Genomic DNA, 20,259 nt, shown 5'->3' with positions numbered 1-20,259 from the left:
CTATATACACAATTGAAGGAAATTTAGTATATATTTCAAAAACAAGGTTAATAACAGCATTCGAGGTTAGTTACCCCTATCAAAACATAAAGGGCTAAGGGGTGTTTCGGATTCTACTAAAAGGAGACATCATTTTGAAATTTTGATCACGCCAATGTGACTGGGGTTCAGTGAAGGTCACGAAAATAACCTCAATTTTATAAAAAGATAACTTTTACGACGTATCATTTTCAAGGATATTTCAAAGGAACTGTAAAAATACCATATTACAATGCCCAAAATACAAGAGACGCTAAGAGAAGCTCAAACTAACTAGGAGAAAGGCTTAAAAGTCAAGATTACCTCAGAGAAGCTACAAAAGAAAGGATTTGAGGAATTGTTCTCCACCGAATCCTTGAGGTGGATTCTGAGGATTCTGCTCTGATTAAAACGTTCCTCTCAGTGTCGTGGTTCGACAACAAGCAACGATGGCTCATGGTGGCCACCGGTGGTCGTGGGTGGTTTAGAAGAAGGTTTTAGGATTTAGGTGGGCATTTGGAGAGAGAAGAATGAAAAATCGTGTTTTTCAGGCTGAAGAACATATTTATAATCTGCATATCTCGCTTAGCGAGCTCGTCTCGTTAAGCGAGAGTCCACTTTTGGCGCTAAGTGCGACATTTCGTGCTTACAGCAATTCCTCTCAGGTTAGGATTTATGCTGAGTGCGACAGTTTACGCTGAGCATAATTCCTCTTGCACTAAGCGCGACAATTCTTGCTCTGCGCAATTAAGTATCTGGTTGGAATTGCGCTTAGCGCGCTTCTTGCAGTAATCGAGAAGTCACAAAATGTTATTTTGAAAATACCAATGGTCAGACTGTGAAGACATGTGTTAGGAACCTAAAGTAAGAACTTGATGACGATCCAATGGTTAACATTTCTAGGATCATAGTTTTACCATAACAGATTTAGGTAAAATTTGAAATTTCATAATTTCAACTTAGGTCAGTAAAACTCCACACAACTCAACATCCACATCAAGCAAATCACACATGACCAATTCAAACCATTCCTCAAATCATTCAAGTCAATCATATAATCAAATAACACGATAAATATATTTAAACATTGATTTATAATTAGCAAAATTTCAAGGTGTTACAAGGGTTACCTGACTAGTTATGGTTTATGGGTATTTGACAAATTAGGGTTTATGGGTACTTGAAAAATTAGGGTTTAGTGGTACTTGACCAATTAGGGTTTAGTGTTATTTGACAAATTTGGGTTTAGGTTTATTTCAAAAATTAGGGTTTAGGGTTACTTGACAAATTAGGGTTTAGGGTTGCTTGACTAATTAGGGCTTATGTGTACTTGACCTATTAGGGTTTAGTGTTACTTGACCAATTAGGGTTAAAGGTTATATGACAAATTACGGTTACTTGATGAACTAGGATTTAGGGGTTTTTGACAAAATATGGTTAGTTAACAAATTAGGGTTTAGGGGTATCTGACTAATTATGATTTATGTGTACTTTATAATTAGGGTTTAGTGTTACTTGACCAATTAGGGTTTAGGGTTATTTGACAAATTCTGTTTACTTGACTAATTAGGTTTTGAGTTATCTGACAAATTAAGGTTTAGGATTACTTGACAAATTAGAGTTTATGGATATCTGACTAATTAGGGTTGATGAACACTTGACTAATTAGGGTTTAGTGTTACTTGATCAATTCAGGTTTAGGGTTATTTAACAAATTTGGGTTACTTGATTAATTAGGATTTATGGGTATTTGACAAATTAGGGTTTAGTGTTACTTGACAAATTAGCGTTTAGGGTTATTTGACTATGTAGGGTTTATCTGTACTTGACTAATTAGGATTTAGTGTTACTTGACCAATTAGGGTTTATGATTTTTTGACAAATTATGATTACATGACTAATTAGTGTTGAGGGGTATTTGAATAATTAGGGTTTAGGGGTATTTGACTAATTAGGGTTTATGGGTACTTGACAAGTTAGGGTTTGGTGGTACTTGACCAATTAGGGTTTAGTTTTATTTGACAAATTAGGGTTTATGGTTGCTTGACAAATTAGGGTTTAGAGGTATTTGACTAATTGGGATTTATGGGTACTTGACCTATTAGGGTTTGATGTTGCTTGCCCAATTAGGGTTAAGGGTTATTTGACAAATTATGGTTATTTGACTAATTACTTTACTGATTAGGGTTTATGTGTATTTGACTAATTAGGTTTTACAGGTACTTGACTAATTAGGGTTTAGTGTTACTTGCCCAATTCAAGTTTAGAGTTATTTGACAAATTCATGTTACTTGACTAATTAGTGTTTATGTGTATTTGACAAATTAGGGTTTAGTGTTACTTGACAAATTAGCATTTAGGAGTATTTTACTATTAAGGGTTTATTTGTACTTGACTAATTAGGGTTTAGTGTTACTTGACCAATTAAGGATTACGGTTTTTTGACAAATTAGGGTTACAAGACTAATTAGCATTTAGGGGTATTTGAATAATTAGGGTTTTGGGGTTTATGACTAATTAGGGTTTATTGTTGCTTGAACAATGAGGGTTTATGACTATTTGACAAATTTGGGCTTAGGGTTACTTGACTAATTAGGTTTTAGGGGTATTTGATAGATTAGGGTTTAGGGTTACTTGACAAATTAGGGTTTAGGGGTATTTGACTAATTAGGGTGTATGGGTACTTGACTAATCAGGGTTTAGTGGTACTTGACCAATTCGGGTTTAGGGTTATTTTGACAAATTTGGGTTACTTGACTAGTTAGGGTTTATGAGTATTTGACAAATTAGGATTTATGGTTACTTGAAAAATTATGGTTTAGGGTATTCGACAATTTAGGGTTTAGGTGTACTTGACAAATTAGGGTTTAGTGTTATTTGACAAATTTGGGTTTAGATTATTTTGAAAATAATGGTTTAGGGTTACTTGACAAATTAGGGTAGCTTGACCAAATTACGATTCAGGGTTGCTTAACAATTTAGGTTTTAGGGGTATTTGACTAATTGGTGTTTATGGGTACTTGACCTATTAGGGTTTAGTTTTACTTGACCAATCAGGGTTAAGGGTTATTTAACAAATTATGGTTACTTGACTAATTAGGGTTTATGGGTATTTTACAAATTATGGTTTAGTGTTACTTGACAAATAGGGTTTATGGGTACTTTACTAGTTACGCTTTAGTGATACTTGACCAATTAGGGTTTATGGTTATTTGACAAATTAGGGTTTAAGGTTACTTGACAAAGTAGGGTTTATGGGCATTTGACTAGTTAGGGTTTATGTGCACTTGACTAATTAGGGTTTATGGGTTTTTGATAAATTAGGGTTTAGGGTTACTTGACAAATTATGGTGTAGGTTTAGGTGTTTTTGACAAATTAGGGGTATTTGACTAATTAGGGTTTATGTGTACTTTACAATTAGGGTTTGGTGTTACTTGACCAATTCATGTTTAGGGTTATTTGGCAAATTCGGGTTACTTTACTAATTTAGGTTTTGCATATTTGACAAATTAAGGTTTTGTGTTACTTGACAAATTAGCATTTAGGGGTATTTGACTATTTAGGGTTTATGAGTACTTGGCTAATCAGGGTTTATTGTTGCTTGAACAATGAGGGTTTAAGGCTATTCTAGATATTAAGGTTTATGTGAATTTGATAGACTAGGGTTTAGGATTGCTTGGCAAATTAGGGTTTTTGTTACTTAACCGATTATGGTTTAGGGTTATTTGACAACTTTGGGTTACTTGACTAATTAGGTTTTAGGAGTTCTTGACAAATTAGGGTTTGGGGTTACTTGACAAAATAAGGTTTAGTGTATTTGATTATTTAGGGTTTATGAGTATTTGACTAATTAGGGTTTAGTTTTGCTTGACGAATTAGGGTTTAGTTTGTTTTGACAAATTAGAGTTACTTCACTAATTAGGGTTTAGGTGCATTTGACAAATTAGGGTTTATCGTTACTTGACAAATTAGGGTTTTGTGTTATTTGACTAATTAGGGTTTATGTGTACTTGACTAATTAGGATTTAGTGTTACTTGATCATTTAGGGTTTATGGTTACTTGACTAATGAGGGTTTAGGGGTATTTGATAAATTACGGTTTAGGGTTACTTGGCAAATTAGGGTTTATGAGTATTTGATTAATTAGGATTTAGTGTTACTTGACCAATTAGGGTTTAGGGTTATGTAACAAATTCTGATTACTTGGCTAATTAGGGTTTAGGGGTATTTGACAAATTAGAGTTTAGGGTTACTTAACAAATTATGATTTAGCGTATTTCAATATGTTTGAAAAAAAAAACAGAAACTGTTAACACATACACCTTCTTTCATTTTGGGCTAGCGCATTTTTTTAGGTCTAAAATAAACTAGAAACAACTATTTGCAATCTTTTTATTAACACATGCACCTTCTTTCATATTGGGTCTATTCCTTTTTCACGTACTCTAAAAATAATAAAAATCACTATTTACACCCATTTTTAAGGCATGCCCCCTTTTTAACGCATGCACCATCTTTGATGTTGGGCCTAGCTTGTCTGAAACAAAATGAAAACCTCTATTTACACCCTTTTCTTTAACACATGCACATTTCATTTTGGGCCTAGCCCATTTTCCTGAAATTTATAATCAAATGGAAACAACTATTTGAATCCTTTTTTTAACACATGCACCCCCTAAATAAAATGAAAGCCTCTATTTACACTCCTTAATTTAACACATGCACCTTTCACTTTGGGCCTAGCCCATTTTTCTAAAATCTAAAATAAAATGCAAACCACTATTTGAACCCTTTTTTAAACACATGCACCTTCTGTGATTTTGGGCCTAGCCCACTTAAATAAATTGAAAACTACTATCTATATCTCTTTTTTTTCACACATGCCCCTCTTTTATGTTGGGCCTATTTGAAATAAAATGAAAACCTCTATTTACACCCTTTCATTAACACATGCACCTTTCGTTTTGGGTCTAGCCCATTTTTCTAAAATCTAAAATAAAATACAAACCACTATTTGAACTCTTTTTTAAAACACATGCACCTTCTATCATTTTTGACCTAGCCCGTTCTGAAGAGAAATAAATTGAAAACAACTATCTGCACCCTTTTTTTTAACACTTGGACCCTCTTTTAAGTTGGGCCTGGCTCATTTGAAGTAAAATGAACACCTCTACTTGCACCCCTTTCTTTAACACATGCACCTTTCATTTTGGACCTCGCACATTTTTCTGAAATATGAAATAAAATGCAAACCACTATTTGAACCTTTTTTTTAAACACGTGCACCTTTTGTCATTTTGGGTCTAGACCATTCTTTTGAAGTCTGAAATAAATTGTAAACAAATGTTTGCACCCTTTTAATAACACATGCACCCTCTTTTATGTTGGGCCTAGCTCGTCTAAAATAAAATAAAAACTTTTATTTACACTCTTTTCTTTAACAGATGCACTTTTCATTTTGGGCTTAGCCCATTTATCTGAATCTGGATGAAAATAAAAACCACTACTTACACTGTCATTTTCAACACATGCACCTTCTTTTGTTTTGGGCCTAGTCCATACTTTTTATCAAGTCTGAAATAAAATAAAATTGATGGTTACATCTACCTCCTTTATATATGCACGCATGCCACTTAGGACGGTGCCTAGGCCCGCCATGTCAGCATTCCGTCAGTGTTGAGTACGTTAAAGTCAACCCTTTGACTTTGACAAAAATAAAAGGACAAAAAATAATAATAAAAATAATTATAAATATTAGCAGACAACTCTTTATTTTATTTTTTTTATTGTCTCTATCGTTTATTTTATTCTTCAATGTGATTTTCTTTTTATCATTGCCTTGTTAGTTTAATTAATATTGTATTGTAAATATCTCGCTATTCATCTTATTTTCCCCACGTATCAATCCTGCATCCTTAATTACTAAGTGTACTCCCCACTTCTATTATATCTCTTTCTATTGCCACTCTATACATTTGATTTCCTATCACTATGTCAATTTTTTTATTTATTTTTGCAAATCTGCATTAGCATTCTTTAGTACATGCTTATGCTCTGTGCACTTCATGCTGAGTCTCTAACTTGCTTAATGGTATTTCAATAACATGTGAGCAAATTTTGTAAATTTTGTGAATGACATGTTAGGTCTCCGATTTGCTTGAGTTCACAAAGTTTACCACAAAAATGATTTTTTTCCCAAAATGGTAACATTCTCAAATAAATGATTACTCGATTCTTCTTTTTCATGTTACACGCACTTCGAGCTAGGTCCCAAACTTGTTTGGCGGTATTTCAATAAAGTATGAGAAAATTTTGTAAATGTCTTGTTGAGTCTCCAACTTGCTTGATTTCACAAAATTTACCACAAAACCAAAATCTTTCAAAAAAAATAATAAAATAAATAAAATCAACCCAACACACAACCTCTTTTTCTACAAAGAATTACGTAAGTCTGATTTTCTCATTGCACCTGGGGATACGTAGGAGCGAGGACAAATCCCTTGTCGACAAAAAATAACTAAAAAGAAATAAAATTCCCTTTTGTTTCTAAAAAAAATTAGATTTCCTTTTCTAAATAAAAGAAAATATAACAAAATATAATTCATGTTTTTAAGGGATGATAAATAATTAAAAGTCACATCACTCAATTAAAGACTGTTATTTTCATGATGGACGCCCAGGGTGCTATCACCTTCACCCTGCGTAAACAAATCCTGAATCCTTTTTTTCCAATTATAGACCATTCCTTGTCTTTGTGGTTTTCATGACAGTTTCCTTAAATAAACGTTGGTGGTGACTCCCCAAGTTTTCCATTTTTGGAAAACAATTTATCTTATCTTTTTTACTTCGTTGTCCTGTCGTGGCCAATGTTGGAACAATGGGTATTTGACTAATTAGGGTTTAGTGTTACTTGACCAATTAGGGTTTAGGGTTACTTGACTAATAAGGGTTTAGGGATATTTGACAACCATGTCAGCAAATATGGCCAGCATGCATCGCTAAAAAGTAGCTGGTGCATTACATAACCCGAATGACATTTGTCTATAGGCAAAGACACCAAAAGGCCAGCAAAAGCAATCTTCTCTTGATCCTTGGGATCCACTATGATCTCATTGTATCCTGAATATCCATCCAAGAAACAATAGAAGAATTGTCCTGCTAGCCGCTTCAACATCTGATTCATGAATGACAGAGGAAAGTGATCCTTCCTTGTGGCATTATTGAGCTTGTGATAATCTATGCACATCCTTCATCTAGTAACTGTTCAAGTTGGGATGAGGTCATTCTTTTCATTGTGGACCACAGTCATCTTGCCTTTCTTGGGTACCACTTCGACTGGACTCACCCAAGCACTGTCAGAAATGGGATATATTAAGTCCAGCCTCAAGTAGCTTGAGGACTTCTTTCCACACTTCTTCTTTCATAGATGGATTGAGTCTCCTTTGTAGTTGTCTCACTAGTCTATAGTCATCCTCCATCATGATCTTGTGCATGCAGTAGAAAGGACTGATTCTTGTTAGATAAGAGATATGTCACCCAACAACTGCCTTGTGCTTTTTGAGTGCTTCTATCAATCGTGCTTCTTCATTTGAGGATAAGTCATTGTTGATCACTATTGACTTGGCTTTATCTTTTTCCAGAAACACATACTTCAGGTGAGTAGGTAAGGCTATCAACTCCACCTTGGGCTTCTCTGCTGGGTTGTTTTTCTTCAATTCTTCAAAGGCATACTCCCCTAAGGGAATCTCCTTTAATCAGTATAAGTCCTCTAGACAGGCTCTGAGATCCTTCTCCTCCTCATTGGTTAGGCAATCAACAACATTTATCAAGGCCTTTTCCAATGGGGAATGAGTAGTCAGGGTACTGCATAGCGAGGTCAGCTTCTCGCTCAATTTCCTCAACCTTGAAGCAAGCTTTACAATCACTTGGATTTTATCGCCTCAAACAAGTTGAAGGTTACTTTCTGGTCTTTCACACTCATCTCTAAGTTGTCACTCCCCATGTCCACCACTCATTTTGCAATAAGCTTAAATGGTCAGCCCAATATCGAGGGGATATTAGAATCTTCATCTATGTCCATGATCACAAAGTCCACTAGAAAGGTGAATTGGCGAACCTTAACCAAGACATCTTCAACTACACCATATGGTTTGGTAATGGAATGGTCTGCTAGTTGAAGAGTCATTTTGGTAGGAGCAATTCTCAGATTCCCAATTCTCTGATACATAAAAAAGGCATTAAATTGATGCTAGCCCCTAGATCAATAAGTGCTTTACCCACTGGCACATCCCCAATGGAGCATGGGATGGTTACATTTCCTAGGTCTTTGAATTTTTGTGGTAGAATCCTTTGGATTACAACATTGCAATTTCCTTACACCATGATGCTCTCATTGTTGATGTATTTCCCTTTTTTTGTGAGGAGGTCCTTCATAAATTTGGTATACAAGGGTATCTGTTGTAAGGCCTCTCCAAAAGGAATGGTGATCTCCAGCTTCTTAAAGATGTCAAGAAAATGAGCAAAATAATGTTCCTTCTCTTTTTTTGACGGTACTAAGGGATATGGGGCTTCCTTCACTGAGATTGATGGTATCTCCTTTTTAGCCTCTTGAGCCAACTGACTTTTGGTCTTAGAGATTAAGACCTCATCACCACTCTTATTTCTCTCGTTTTTTTCTTTTTCATTTTTTTGAATTTTTCTCTCTTTATTTACATCCTATTCTCTCTTTCTATCCTCTCTTTCCTCATCACTCACATCCTCCAATATTCCCCCAGCTCTCTTCTCCTTCTCAACACTCTTCTTCCTCTGGCTTCTAGTGAGAACTACCTTGCATTCCTCCTTGGGATTCTTCTTAGTGTTGACCGCAAAATTGCACATGGACTTTTCAACTAATTGCTTATCTAATTGGCCCACTTGTACCTCCAGGTTTTTGATAGTTGACTCAGTGCTCTTGTGATTTGACAAAGAGACTTGCATAAACTAAGTCAAGGTGTCTTCTAGCTTCGTGGTCCTCTCATATGGACTTGGCCCTTGATTGGGAGGCCTATTAGATGAACCTTCTTGATCTTTGTTGAAGTTATTCCCTAGATGAGATCTCCAACCTTGACCTTGATAGAAATTTCCTCTCTGCTGGTACCTTGAATGCCCTCCACGATTGAACCCTTGATGATTTGGATTGGCCATATAGTTGACCTCTTTAGATGTATCATCTCGAGCCTAAATTATCAACTATTTTTTTATTACAAATTATTTTGTGATTAATTAGTTACGAATTATTTGCTAACATTTTTGTAGTTAATTATAATTGATAGCATAAAAGGAAATTAAAATATAAAATATAGAAACTACCACTTTCAAACCATAGGAATTAAAAGAGAATTAAAATGCAAATGGTAACACTAAAAAAACCATTTTCAAATGACATGTCTAAAGAGAATTAAAATGTAAATTTTAGAGACTAAAAAAATCACTTTCAAACTATAAAAACTAAAAAAGTATAAACCATAAAATTATAGAAATCAGATTAATCATTAAAAAAAATGATTTATACTAGACTTATCAGAAAAAAAAGACTTATTAAATTACTTTCTACTTAATTATATGTTACATTTTATTCTTAATATTTATTTTAAAACTAAAAACCCTAAGTAAGTTCAGTTTTTTTATTTATTTATAATTTTACAATAAAAATAAATTTGAAAAAATAAACTATATAAAATTTATTTTTAATTAAATTAAAACTTCATGGTAAATATAATTTATTATCGAAATACTTTTTCCCTCCTGATCGAAACAAGCACTCGGTGGGATCAGTGGTGCAATCTGAATCAGATTCGGAATTTTCGAATGGAATGGGGCGCATTTGTGGTTGGTTTGTGCAGGAGCAAAAGCAAAAGCAAGTAAACGTATCATAAACCCGCGTCCCATTCTTAATCCTCCTAGGTCGGAGTCTTAGTCTGACACAACACAAACAGATCGACCGTACGGCATCATTTACAGCCAAACCCTAATTCAATTTCACTGAAGCCTTCATACCATATTCCAGATATGTGGACAAATGTTTTCAAAATCGTAGGGTTTTCTACTTCTCACTTTTTTTTTGGGTGATTACTTTTATGCTGCGACTTAATATGATTAATTTCGTTTTACCCCTTTTCTTATCTCGTAAGCTGACTTTGTACTGTACTCATCTCATGAATAAGTTAGTGCAAACATGTTTAAGGACTAAAAGTATTGTAAATTATCGCATACTTAGTCGATACAAGGTGTTTATTTTAGAAGTAAGTTTGGTTTGTGAAAGCATATAATTTTAACAAGACATCTTTGAGCACGTTCTATCTTCCCTATTTGATCGAATACTGGAATTGTGGTTTTTCCAATAAGCATCATAAGGGTTGACTGGATAATTTTTTAACTATACTATACCTGCACTGTTGCTCTGTGCTGAAACACAAATGTTTACATGTTTCAATCCCCCTTCCTTAGTGGATGACTAGTTTCAATATCTGCCTGCACATGCTTATAATTATGTTTGGTGTTGCAGTAGGGTACTCTAGCCAAGGGTTACCTGTATCACCCTAATTGCCTGGACTAGTGAATCACCTGATCTGAAACTCAACTTATCTATAAGGCTTTCTTTTTCCTTTTTATCCCCATTAGTAGAACAAGATGATAAGGCTCTTTTGAAAGCTAGGCTAACTAATTTTTTTTGTTAGTTGCTTGATCATATCAATCAGTGGCATGGATGGACATCAACCTGAGCTTTAGCACCTTTTTTCATAAAAGAGCGCAAAATAACCAAGACTTAAAACTTGCTGCTCTTGTGAGAGAGATATCAAATAAAAAGAAAATGACCTGCTAGTCTATTTAGAGATCTCAAGGTCAAATCTCCCTTTTCCAAGGGCAACATCATTAAAATGGGAACACCAAGTTAAAGCTCAAAGATGCGTTTTGGTTACTTTTACCAATTACCACAAATTAATATATCCCTAGCTGCTTCACTTCTGTTATGAATTGCTTGTATGTCTTCATATATGTGTCTATATTGTTGGAAAATTGTACAGGGAAGTCTGCATCAGATATCTTGGTTTCAGTTTCTTCCTCATGAACCTGACCTGAACCCTCTACCTGACAAAAGGTTAGATTGAATACTTTTTCTTTATATTTTGTTTGCTGGTTTAATAATACTGAGGCTTCCTCCTGTTCAAACAGTGTAAAAGTGGACCAAAAGGATGCCGCAATGTTACTGGTGCTTTCATCACATCTGCAACTTCAGAAGGAGGGGTTTCTCAGCACATGGACCAATTCCTTTGTTGGACCTTGGGATCCATCCCAGGGATTGCATAATCCAGGTAGACTGTTGACTTAGTGGTTTTGTTATCATTTGCAATTATGTGTCTTCTTACAAGGAAAGGGTGGAAATGGTTACCCATTTTCTAGTTGCCTAAGACTTTGTTTGGGGTGGGAGAGAAAGTAAGAAGAAAGAAAATAAAAGGAAAGAAAATGAACAGGAAAAATATTGTTCTTTTTATTGTCTTGATACAATTTATTGTACTGTTATATGTCTGACTATATTCTATAGTAGTGAATGTTGGGCTTTAAAGGGACAACAAGAGAAAAAGGTGAGAGTCACAAAAATGAGAATAATGTTAAGATGGATGTGTAGCCATAAGGAAGGATGGGATATGAAATGATTGTAATTGTATACAAAGAGATGTTGATGTAGCACCGATTGAGGAAAAGGTGACAAAATCAGTTAAGGTGATTTGGACATGTACCAAGAAGATTACTAGAAGCACTAGTGAGGATGATTGCATGGTTTTTATTTCAGTAAAAAGGAGAGAGAGACCAAGAAGGACATTAGAGGAAGTTGTTAAGAGGGATCTTATGATAAATGATATCTTTGAGGATTTGGTCTTTAATTGAGCTGGATGGTGTCATGTGATCCATGTAGCTGACCTAGCTTAGTGGGACAAGGCATTGTTGTTGTTGTTTTTATTGTTCTGATGTAAACAAAAAGGAGAGAAATGTGACAAGAAATCAATGTTGTTAATGGCAGATGGCGGTTCATGGCGGAAAGCCAAAAATTCGCCATAAAATATGGCTAATGGCGAAACCGAAAATGGCGGACGTCATGGCGGACAAAAAAAATCTATGTATATATATATATATATTTATTTATTTATATATACATATAAATGAGGGCGAGCCCTGATGCAGCGGTAAAGTTGTGCCTTGGTGACTTGTTGGTCATGGGTTCGAATCCGGAAACAGTCTCTTTGCATATGCAAGGGTAAGGCTGCGTACAATATCCCTCCCCCATACCTTCGCATAGCGAAGAGCCTCTGGGCAATGGGGTACGAAGTTTTATATATACATATAAATATTAACAAAACAATAGTTAAAAAATAAATATAAATAAAAAATTAAAAAAACAATGGATTGCATTCAAATAAACTATAAAAGTTTCATGAGTTCACACAATAACCAAGTACCAACACCAAATAAACTCATTCAAGAGTTCAAAATAACAAAATGGTAAAAGCATAATGCAAAGTGCAAAGTAAAGGTTGAGGCTCTGATCATCTTCTCCAATCCCAACATAATCATCTTCGTTGTTATCATAAGGTAGTGGAGCATCTCCCTCTCCATCTTCTCCATCGACGCCTCAAAAATTAACCATGATTTCTTCTTCTTCAGATTCAAGTTCAATATCCTCAAACTCTAGATCCTCATCATTTTCCTGGACTGTTTTTTGCTTCCTTGATGAAGATCCAACAACCATTGCCCGTTTTTTAGAAGTGCGGGCAGCAGCAGTAGTAGGACTAATAGCAGCACTTGTTGGTTGCTTTCTTTCCCTTTTTTTCCGCCTAGTATACATCCTACACTCTCCAACCCCCGAAGTCTCATACACAGTTGCCCAATTTAGTGCATCATCATCTTCAAATACCAAATCATTTTCAGCATCATTATCATCATCTTCATCCATCTCTCCCATGAGCCATTCATTGCACACATCAATATCATTAAGAGAAATTGGATCAATTTCATCTCTTGCATTATATCTTTGCTTCAATTGTTGGTTGTATTTGACAAACACCAAATCATGCAACCTCTTGTGCTCAAGCCTATTTCTTTTTTTTGGAATGAATCTACAACATAACAAATAAATGTTGATCTCAATCTCAAATACACTCCAAATAAAACTTGACCATCAAAATTAAATAAAAATTAAAAAGCATAGTTAGAGTTTTGTCACAATTACTTGCTCAAATACACTCCAATTTCATTCACATCTTGAAGCACTGCAAGTCAAACTCAAAATTTTAATAGCTAGCTTCTACAAATTTGGAGTTTATGACCCAAACATTCGTCACCAATATGTTGCAACACCAACCAAGAGCATAACTTAGAATTCTGAATTATAACATTAATACGTAAAAAATAGTAATATAGTATTTGTATTTGTTATTTGGTAAAAGTTTCTTACTAGGAGAATGGGTTTTCCTTTGAGCCATTGCAAAGTCAGAACCAAAGTGTTTAGCACCAATCTTGTAAAGATGCAACTCAGTTAGAATTTTCTGTTGCACATCACATCGTGGAACCAACTTCTTAATACAATCAAACAATCCATTGGTGACCTCAAAATCAAACTTCAAATCAGTGTTGTCATAAAAGAACTCTAGATTTAAGAAGTGGGCATCTGCATGCAATGACCTATGAAGTTGACAATTCCATCTTTTATCAATGATTGCAAACACATCTTTGTACTTGCTTTCATTGTTGTTGAAAGACTTGATAATTGTTTCTTTTGCCTTGTCCATTGCTTCATAAATATAGCCCATGGCTGGTTTCCTTTCACCATTCATAAGACGAAACACTTTGACAAGTGGAGTCATGACTTTAAGAGTGTAAACCACACTATTCCAAAAAGAAGGCACGAGCACTACCTTTGCTGCTTCTTTCCCCTTAGGCTCCTTAGATAACTTGTTTAAGATCCATTCATCAGAAATAAACATCTTTCTAATATTAGCTTTTTCTTTGTGGAGCCTTTCCAAGGTTAGATAAGAAGTGACAAATCTAGTAATAGCATGTCTCACCAATTCCCTGTTGTTTGTACAATTTCTCAACAAGCTTAAGGTACTAGAATGGGCATAGATAAACCCAACTAGATTAATTGCCCTTCTAATTGTCTTCCTTATCAAGGGAAGCTTCCCAATGTCTTCAAGCATTAAATCAATACAATGAGCTGCACAAGGAGTCCAATAAATGTTTCCTTTTGTCCTCTAACAACTTACCTGCTAAAACATAGTTGCTCCCATTATCAGTTACAACTTGAACAACGTTCTCTTCCCCAACTTCCTCCACAATAGCATCAAGCAACTCAAAAAGCTTTTCACCTGTCTTTACAAAATCAGAGTCATCAACAGACTTCAAAAACATTGTACCAACTTGAGAGTTAATAAAAAACTAATGATGCATCTTTGTTTCCAATCAGTCCATGCATCGGACATAATAGTACAACCATACTTGACCCATTGCTCCTTGTGGCCTTTCATCAAATTTTCAGTGTATTCAACTTCCTTCTTCAGGAGTGGAACTCTGATGTCATGATAGCTTGGAATAGGAAAATGTGGCCCATATTGACCAATGGCTGCAACCATATTCTCAAAGCTTTTCAATTTAATGAGGTTGAATGACAAACCAGCTTGGTACCAAAAGCGAGCAATATATTGATGCACCTTCAATACTTCATTCTTATCCACTGACTCTCTTATGTTCATTTGCCTCAACATTTCTATTTTTCTCCGATTGATTGCATTTTCTAGATTCTTACAAAATCTGTCCATTGGTCCTTTTTTAGTCCCACACTTTGTCTTTGCAGCTAAAGCAGTAGCATTGCAAGAGTCCGCAAACTCATCTTCACTTTCATCACATCCAATTGGTTCACCAAATTCAAAATCTCTTATATTTGCCACATTACCATTGCCAGAACTACTGTAAGTGGTCCCACTTTTTTCCACTTTTTTTGTTAGCCATATATTCCTTTAGCTCTTAAACTACATTTGGTGAAGTTTTCTTGCAAGATGCAATGTTACCCGACTTCCCAATCAAGTGTTCTTTGGCTCTGGTTATTCCTCCCTTTGTGATTTTTCCACAGTAATTATAAACAATGGTGTTTGTATCCCCTTCCATAAGTGGATGACAATACTTCCAACCAGGGTTTGTCTTATTTTTCCTTGTTGCAGTTGCAACATTAGATGATGGTTGTTGAAGTTAAGGACTACATTGTTGAAGGGTTTGAGACACACATTACATTAGAGAAGTGCTGAGTTACTTTTCTCAGCCACACATTGTATATATTTATATAAATCAGAAAGAGTACAATAAGAAAGAAGAAAAGACAGGTTCGGACTAGGGAACCTGCTCCTACTTAGGCTTTTCAGAATCCACACTAAAAACAGCCTTTTCTAAACCTGTCAAGACTATTCTTACAAAGATACAACTAGTACACAATACAACTGTCTACATACAGCTGTCTACAAAATATAATACTTTAACAATTTTCAGCCATTTAGAAGAGGGCTGAACAGAAAAAAAAAAGCAGAACCAAAAATAAAAAAGGGTGTCAAACAGAAAAAAAACCAAAAAAAAAAACAGAACCACGTTGCTGTCGCAGACTGTAGCCGTTGCCGTCGCCGTCCGTTCGTCTTGTGCGTGGTGCTCGCTTGCGTGGCGCGCTGGTGCGGGGCGCCGTCGTCGCTGGTGCGTGGTGCTAGTGCTGTCGTCGCACTGGAGTTTGCCGTCGCCGTCATCACTCATGTCGTCGTCGCGCTGGAGTTCGCGTGGTGCCGCTGGTCGCACTGGAGTTCGCATGTTGCTGTTCGTGCTTGCGTTGCTCATCCCATTTTCATGCGAAAATCGGGTTAGGGTGTTGGGTCGGGTCACCCCAACACGACCCAATCTGTGTTGCAAAAATTTCAAAAAAAAAAAGGTGTCTTCTGCCATAACCGCCATTCCGCCACCACTGTTAAGGTTATGGCGGCCGCCATATGAAACCCGCAACGCCACCGCTATTTGGTGGCATTTTCCCAAAAACCCGTGATGCCATACCGCCATGGCGCCGTCATAACCGCAATTTAACAACACTGCAAGAAATAATGTATTCATGTTAAATACTTAAATGACATTTAAACCTTACAATGTAACAAAATATAAATATAAATGAAATAAGGATGTACCTGTGATTTTGCTACTTTTCTTCTGGTTCAATGTGTTTTCTTTTCCTATTATGAGGTGAAAATGTTTAACATGGGATTCACCCATATTTTTTCTTTGTTTCATGCTTTCTAGCATTCTAAGCAGAAGAAAATGCATTAAAAATCATTTTTCTCATTATGTTTCCTTTCTTCAACTTTTCAATTGTTCCAAATGATATTTCTTCCTTCTATACTGAACATGAAGACGAAAAGATTAAGCTGTGGCTTTTTCTTCCGGGCCGTCATTCATCAGTTGTTGAGACTGCTCAGACAGCAGTATCTGGATTAAGAGGTATTGTAGATATAACTAAACCTTTGTAATGGTTATATACAGTCCCTTCATCAAAGGTTATGGGATTGGAGTTTTCCCACTTTTGTGTTTCCTGATTATATCTTCACGTTGGTTTTTTTTTTTTATTTCATTGAAGTTGTTGCTTCTGGGCTTTGGTTGGCTCCTGGGGATTCAGAAGAGGTTGCAGCTGCTCTCTCTCAGGCTTTAAGGAATTGTGTAGAAAGGTTTTTTTTCTCTCTCTAAACTCTTGTAAGTGAAATTAATATTGTTCATATCTTGCCATTTTATCTTATTGAATTTGGCAGAGCTTTGTTTGGGCTTTATTACATGAGATTTGGAGATGTATTTTCAAAGTTTCATCAATTTCAAAGAGAAGAACTTTTCAGGTATGATTTTGCTATATTTAGATTTGTTAGAGTGTATAGTAATACTTGATGGAGTGCCTGTGCGATGCATGGGACAATATTATTATAAAAAATATTCGATAATATTTTTTAATATAATATAATTTATAAAATATGAATGAAATCATTTCATAATTACTTGAATATGAAAATTAATAATAAAATTTGTTTTAGAAAAGTTGTGTTTTATATAATCTTAGAAATTATATACTTGTAATCATAATAAAACAAAATCTAAATATTGATCTCACAAAAAGTAAAATGCTTGAAATTCCTAAAAAATAGAATTAATGCTTTACAAAACAGACCAATAATTGAAACTAAATCATTTAGAGAGAGAAGAGAAAGAGTAAGAGAATTCTGTTATTGGGGAAATTCAACCCAATTGAAACTGATTACAAACCTTGCATGGTCTTCAAAGTGGATTATGAGAAGACATATGACTCTGTTAGTTGGAATTTCCTGATTTATATGATGAGGCGTATGGGCTTTTGCACCAAATGGATTAGGTGGATGGAGGGATGTCTAAAGTCAGCAACAGTTTCGGTGCTGGTCAATGGTAGCCCTTTAGCAGAATTCTTGCCTCAGAGAGGGCTAAGGCAAGGAGACCCACTATCACCTCTACTTTTTAACATAGTTGCGGAGGCTTTGAATGGTATTATGAATCAGGCGCTAGAGAAGGGGCTGTTTAAGGGATTTTTGTGTGGCAAGAACAAGGTGGAAATTTGTCTCCTTCAATATGTGGATGATACTATTTTCTTTGGAGAAGCAACAATGGCAAATGTCAGAGCTATCAAAGCAATGTTGAGGGTTTTTGAGCTAGCATCGGGGCTCAAAATCAATTTTGCTAAAAGTGGATTTGGTGCTTTCGGGGCAATGCAGTCATGGCAGAGCGAGGCAGCTGATTACCTCAATTGTAGCTTGTTGACACTCCCTTTCATATACCTTGGTGTTCCTATTGGAGCAAATCCGAGAAGATATCAGACATGGGATCCTATCATCTCTAAGTGTGAGAGAAAACTAGTGAAGTGGAAACAGAGAAACTTGTCATTCGGGGGGAGAGTGACTATTTTAAAATCAGTGCTAACATCTATTCCTATTTACTTTCTCTCTTTTTACAGGGTTCCTTAGAAGGTGGTGGATGAGTTAGTAAGACTTCAGAGGAATTTTCTATGGGGTGGTGATCAGCAGCAGAGGAAAATAGCTTGGGTCAAGTGGGAGACGGTATGCATGCCAAAGGAAGCTGGGGGTTTGGGAGTCAAAGATATTAATTCCTTTAACTTATCTTTACTGGGTAAGTGGAATTGGAACCTATTTCAGCGACCAGGGGAGTTGTGGGCTAGGGTGCTGGACTCGAAATATGGTGGTTGGAGGGGCCTAAGTGAAGGAACTAGAGCACAGGCATAATCTATATGGTGGAGGGACCTAAAGCTTGTGGTTCAACATCCACAACATGGTGTGATAATCAACAACTCAACACTATGGAAGGTGGGCTGTGGGGACAGGTTTAAATTTTGGGAGGATGCATGGATGCGTGGGGAGGAATCGCTGCTAGCAAGATACCCCAGGTTGTATAGTATATCTTCACAGCAAAATCAATACATACAGCAAATGGGGGCCTTTAGAGATAATGGATGGGAATGGGATTTCAGATGGAGGAGACCTATGTTCGATAATGAAGTAGATATGGCGGCCTCTTTCCTAAGGGAGGTCGAGTGTCTCAGGATTCAGGCTCAGCAAGGTGACTAGTGGGTGTGGAAGGCAGATCCGAGTGGCCAATACATGGCCAAATCTGCCTATTGCGTTCTACGGGAGGAGGAGGCTGATGGGAACCTGGATGGGGCTTTTGAGGAACTATGGAAGCTTAAGATTCCCTCAAAGTGGGTTAGAGAATGAGGGTTAGAGAGAGAAACAGAGACAGAGACAAAGATGGAGGAGAAACAGAGACAGATACAGAGATGGAGAGAGAGACAGAGAACGAGAGGGAGACAGAGATCGAGAGAGACACAGAGTCAGAGAGAGAGAGACAAAGAGAAAGGGAGTGAAGGAAGAAGAGAGGGAGCTTGTGCGAGAGAGAGGCCGTTCGAGTGCCAGAGACCTGACAAGGAACCTATATGGAAGGGCTCGATACAGTTTGAGTAAGGAGTGTAGGGGGAGAAGATGTCAAGTCATGGCTGAAAGAAATTCTACCGGAGAAGATGACAATCACAGAGTCACTGATAATAAACACCAGGAGGATCCTTGGATCGAAGTAGGAGGTAGGAGGAAGCCTTGGAGACAGACCAAAACTGAACAAGGAGCTGATTCATGTAGACAGAGACAAACTTACGTATACCAGACAAGGGGAAAACACAGACCCCAATCATGGAGGAGTAAAAGGACATAACCTCCTTTTATTTCTCCCATTTCCCAGATTCCGTTAGTGAGTCATTTCTCTGGAAGTTATTCCAGGAATGGGGAAATGTATGGGAAGTTTTTGTACCTAGGACTAAGAACAAACAAGGCCACAGATACGGCTTTGTTCGTTTTAAAGGTGTAGAGGAGGAAGGTAGATTGGAGAGACAACTTGACAATAACATATTCATAGAAGGTATGAAGTTGTTTGTTAATAAACCAAAGTTCTAGAGAGGAGGAAAAAGAGACATCCAGAACCTGGTGGGAGAAGGTAAAGGAGATAGGAAGCAACTCACGATCCCCATGGAACCCAACCAACGGAGACCCAACAGTCTGCCATCCACCAACATGAAATCATATGCGGAAGCTGTTAAGCGCAATCCGGCGATGAAAGAGAAGGAGTCTATGATGCCTTTGTCGGGGAAGTATAGCTCAGAACCTCCTGTTACATCTGTAACTTTTCATACTTCAACGGAGGACAACAAATGGTTGGACCAAGCTTGGGTGGGTCGTATAAAAAACAGAGGTATGTTTGAGAGGGTGGTGGAAGAGGTTCAGGAGGTGGTAGGAGAGGAGGTGAAGGTATCCTACTGGGGGGACGACATGATTATCCTTTTTGACATGGATGAAGCCAAAGCAGGAAAGATCAATCTCAGAGAACAATCTAATGGAGACACACCCTTATACTCAATCCAGAAATGGACACCGGAGATGAAGACCGAATTCCGTTTAATATGGATTCACATTTGGGGTGTTCCCTTGGAGATATGGGGTGCGGAACATTTTGCGACCTTGCTATCGACATATGGAGAACTTATCGAGCTCGACGAGGAGACGGAGGATCGCTCGAGACTCGACGTCGCGCGGGTTCTGTTACGTACGGAGGTGAAG

At 36.6% G+C, this 20,259-nt stretch overlaps 1 protein-coding gene across 3 annotated transcripts in view; it reads left to right on the top strand.

The window, feature by feature from the left end:
- Positions 1-9,797: 9,797 nt before the first annotated feature.
- Positions 9,798-20,259, top strand: part of LOC100781873 (mediator of RNA polymerase II transcription subunit 13) — a 55,665-nt gene continuing 45,203 nt past the window's right edge. For all 3 annotated transcript variants that reach the window (XM_014764290.3, XM_014764289.3, XM_006591367.4), the window contains exons 1-6: positions 9,798-10,090; positions 11,083-11,156; positions 11,231-11,370; positions 16,484-16,570; positions 16,707-16,794; positions 16,876-16,956. In XM_014764290.3, the coding sequence (XP_014619776.1) occupies positions 10,067-10,090; positions 11,083-11,156; positions 11,231-11,370; positions 16,484-16,570; positions 16,707-16,794; positions 16,876-16,956 (494 nt within the window). In that variant the 5' untranslated portion in view covers positions 9,798-10,066. The remainder of the gene's footprint in view (positions 10,091-11,082; positions 11,157-11,230; positions 11,371-16,483; positions 16,571-16,706; positions 16,795-16,875; positions 16,957-20,259) is intronic.

The sequence above is a fragment of the Glycine max genome, chromosome 11, assembly GCF_000004515.6.
Source record: "Glycine max cultivar Williams 82 chromosome 11, Glycine_max_v4.0, whole genome shotgun sequence".
Classification (NCBI taxonomy): Eukaryota; Viridiplantae; Streptophyta; class Magnoliopsida; order Fabales; family Fabaceae; genus Glycine; species Glycine max.
Note: the sequence above shows the minus strand (reverse complement) of the source record. Positions and strands in the feature narration are given on the sequence as shown.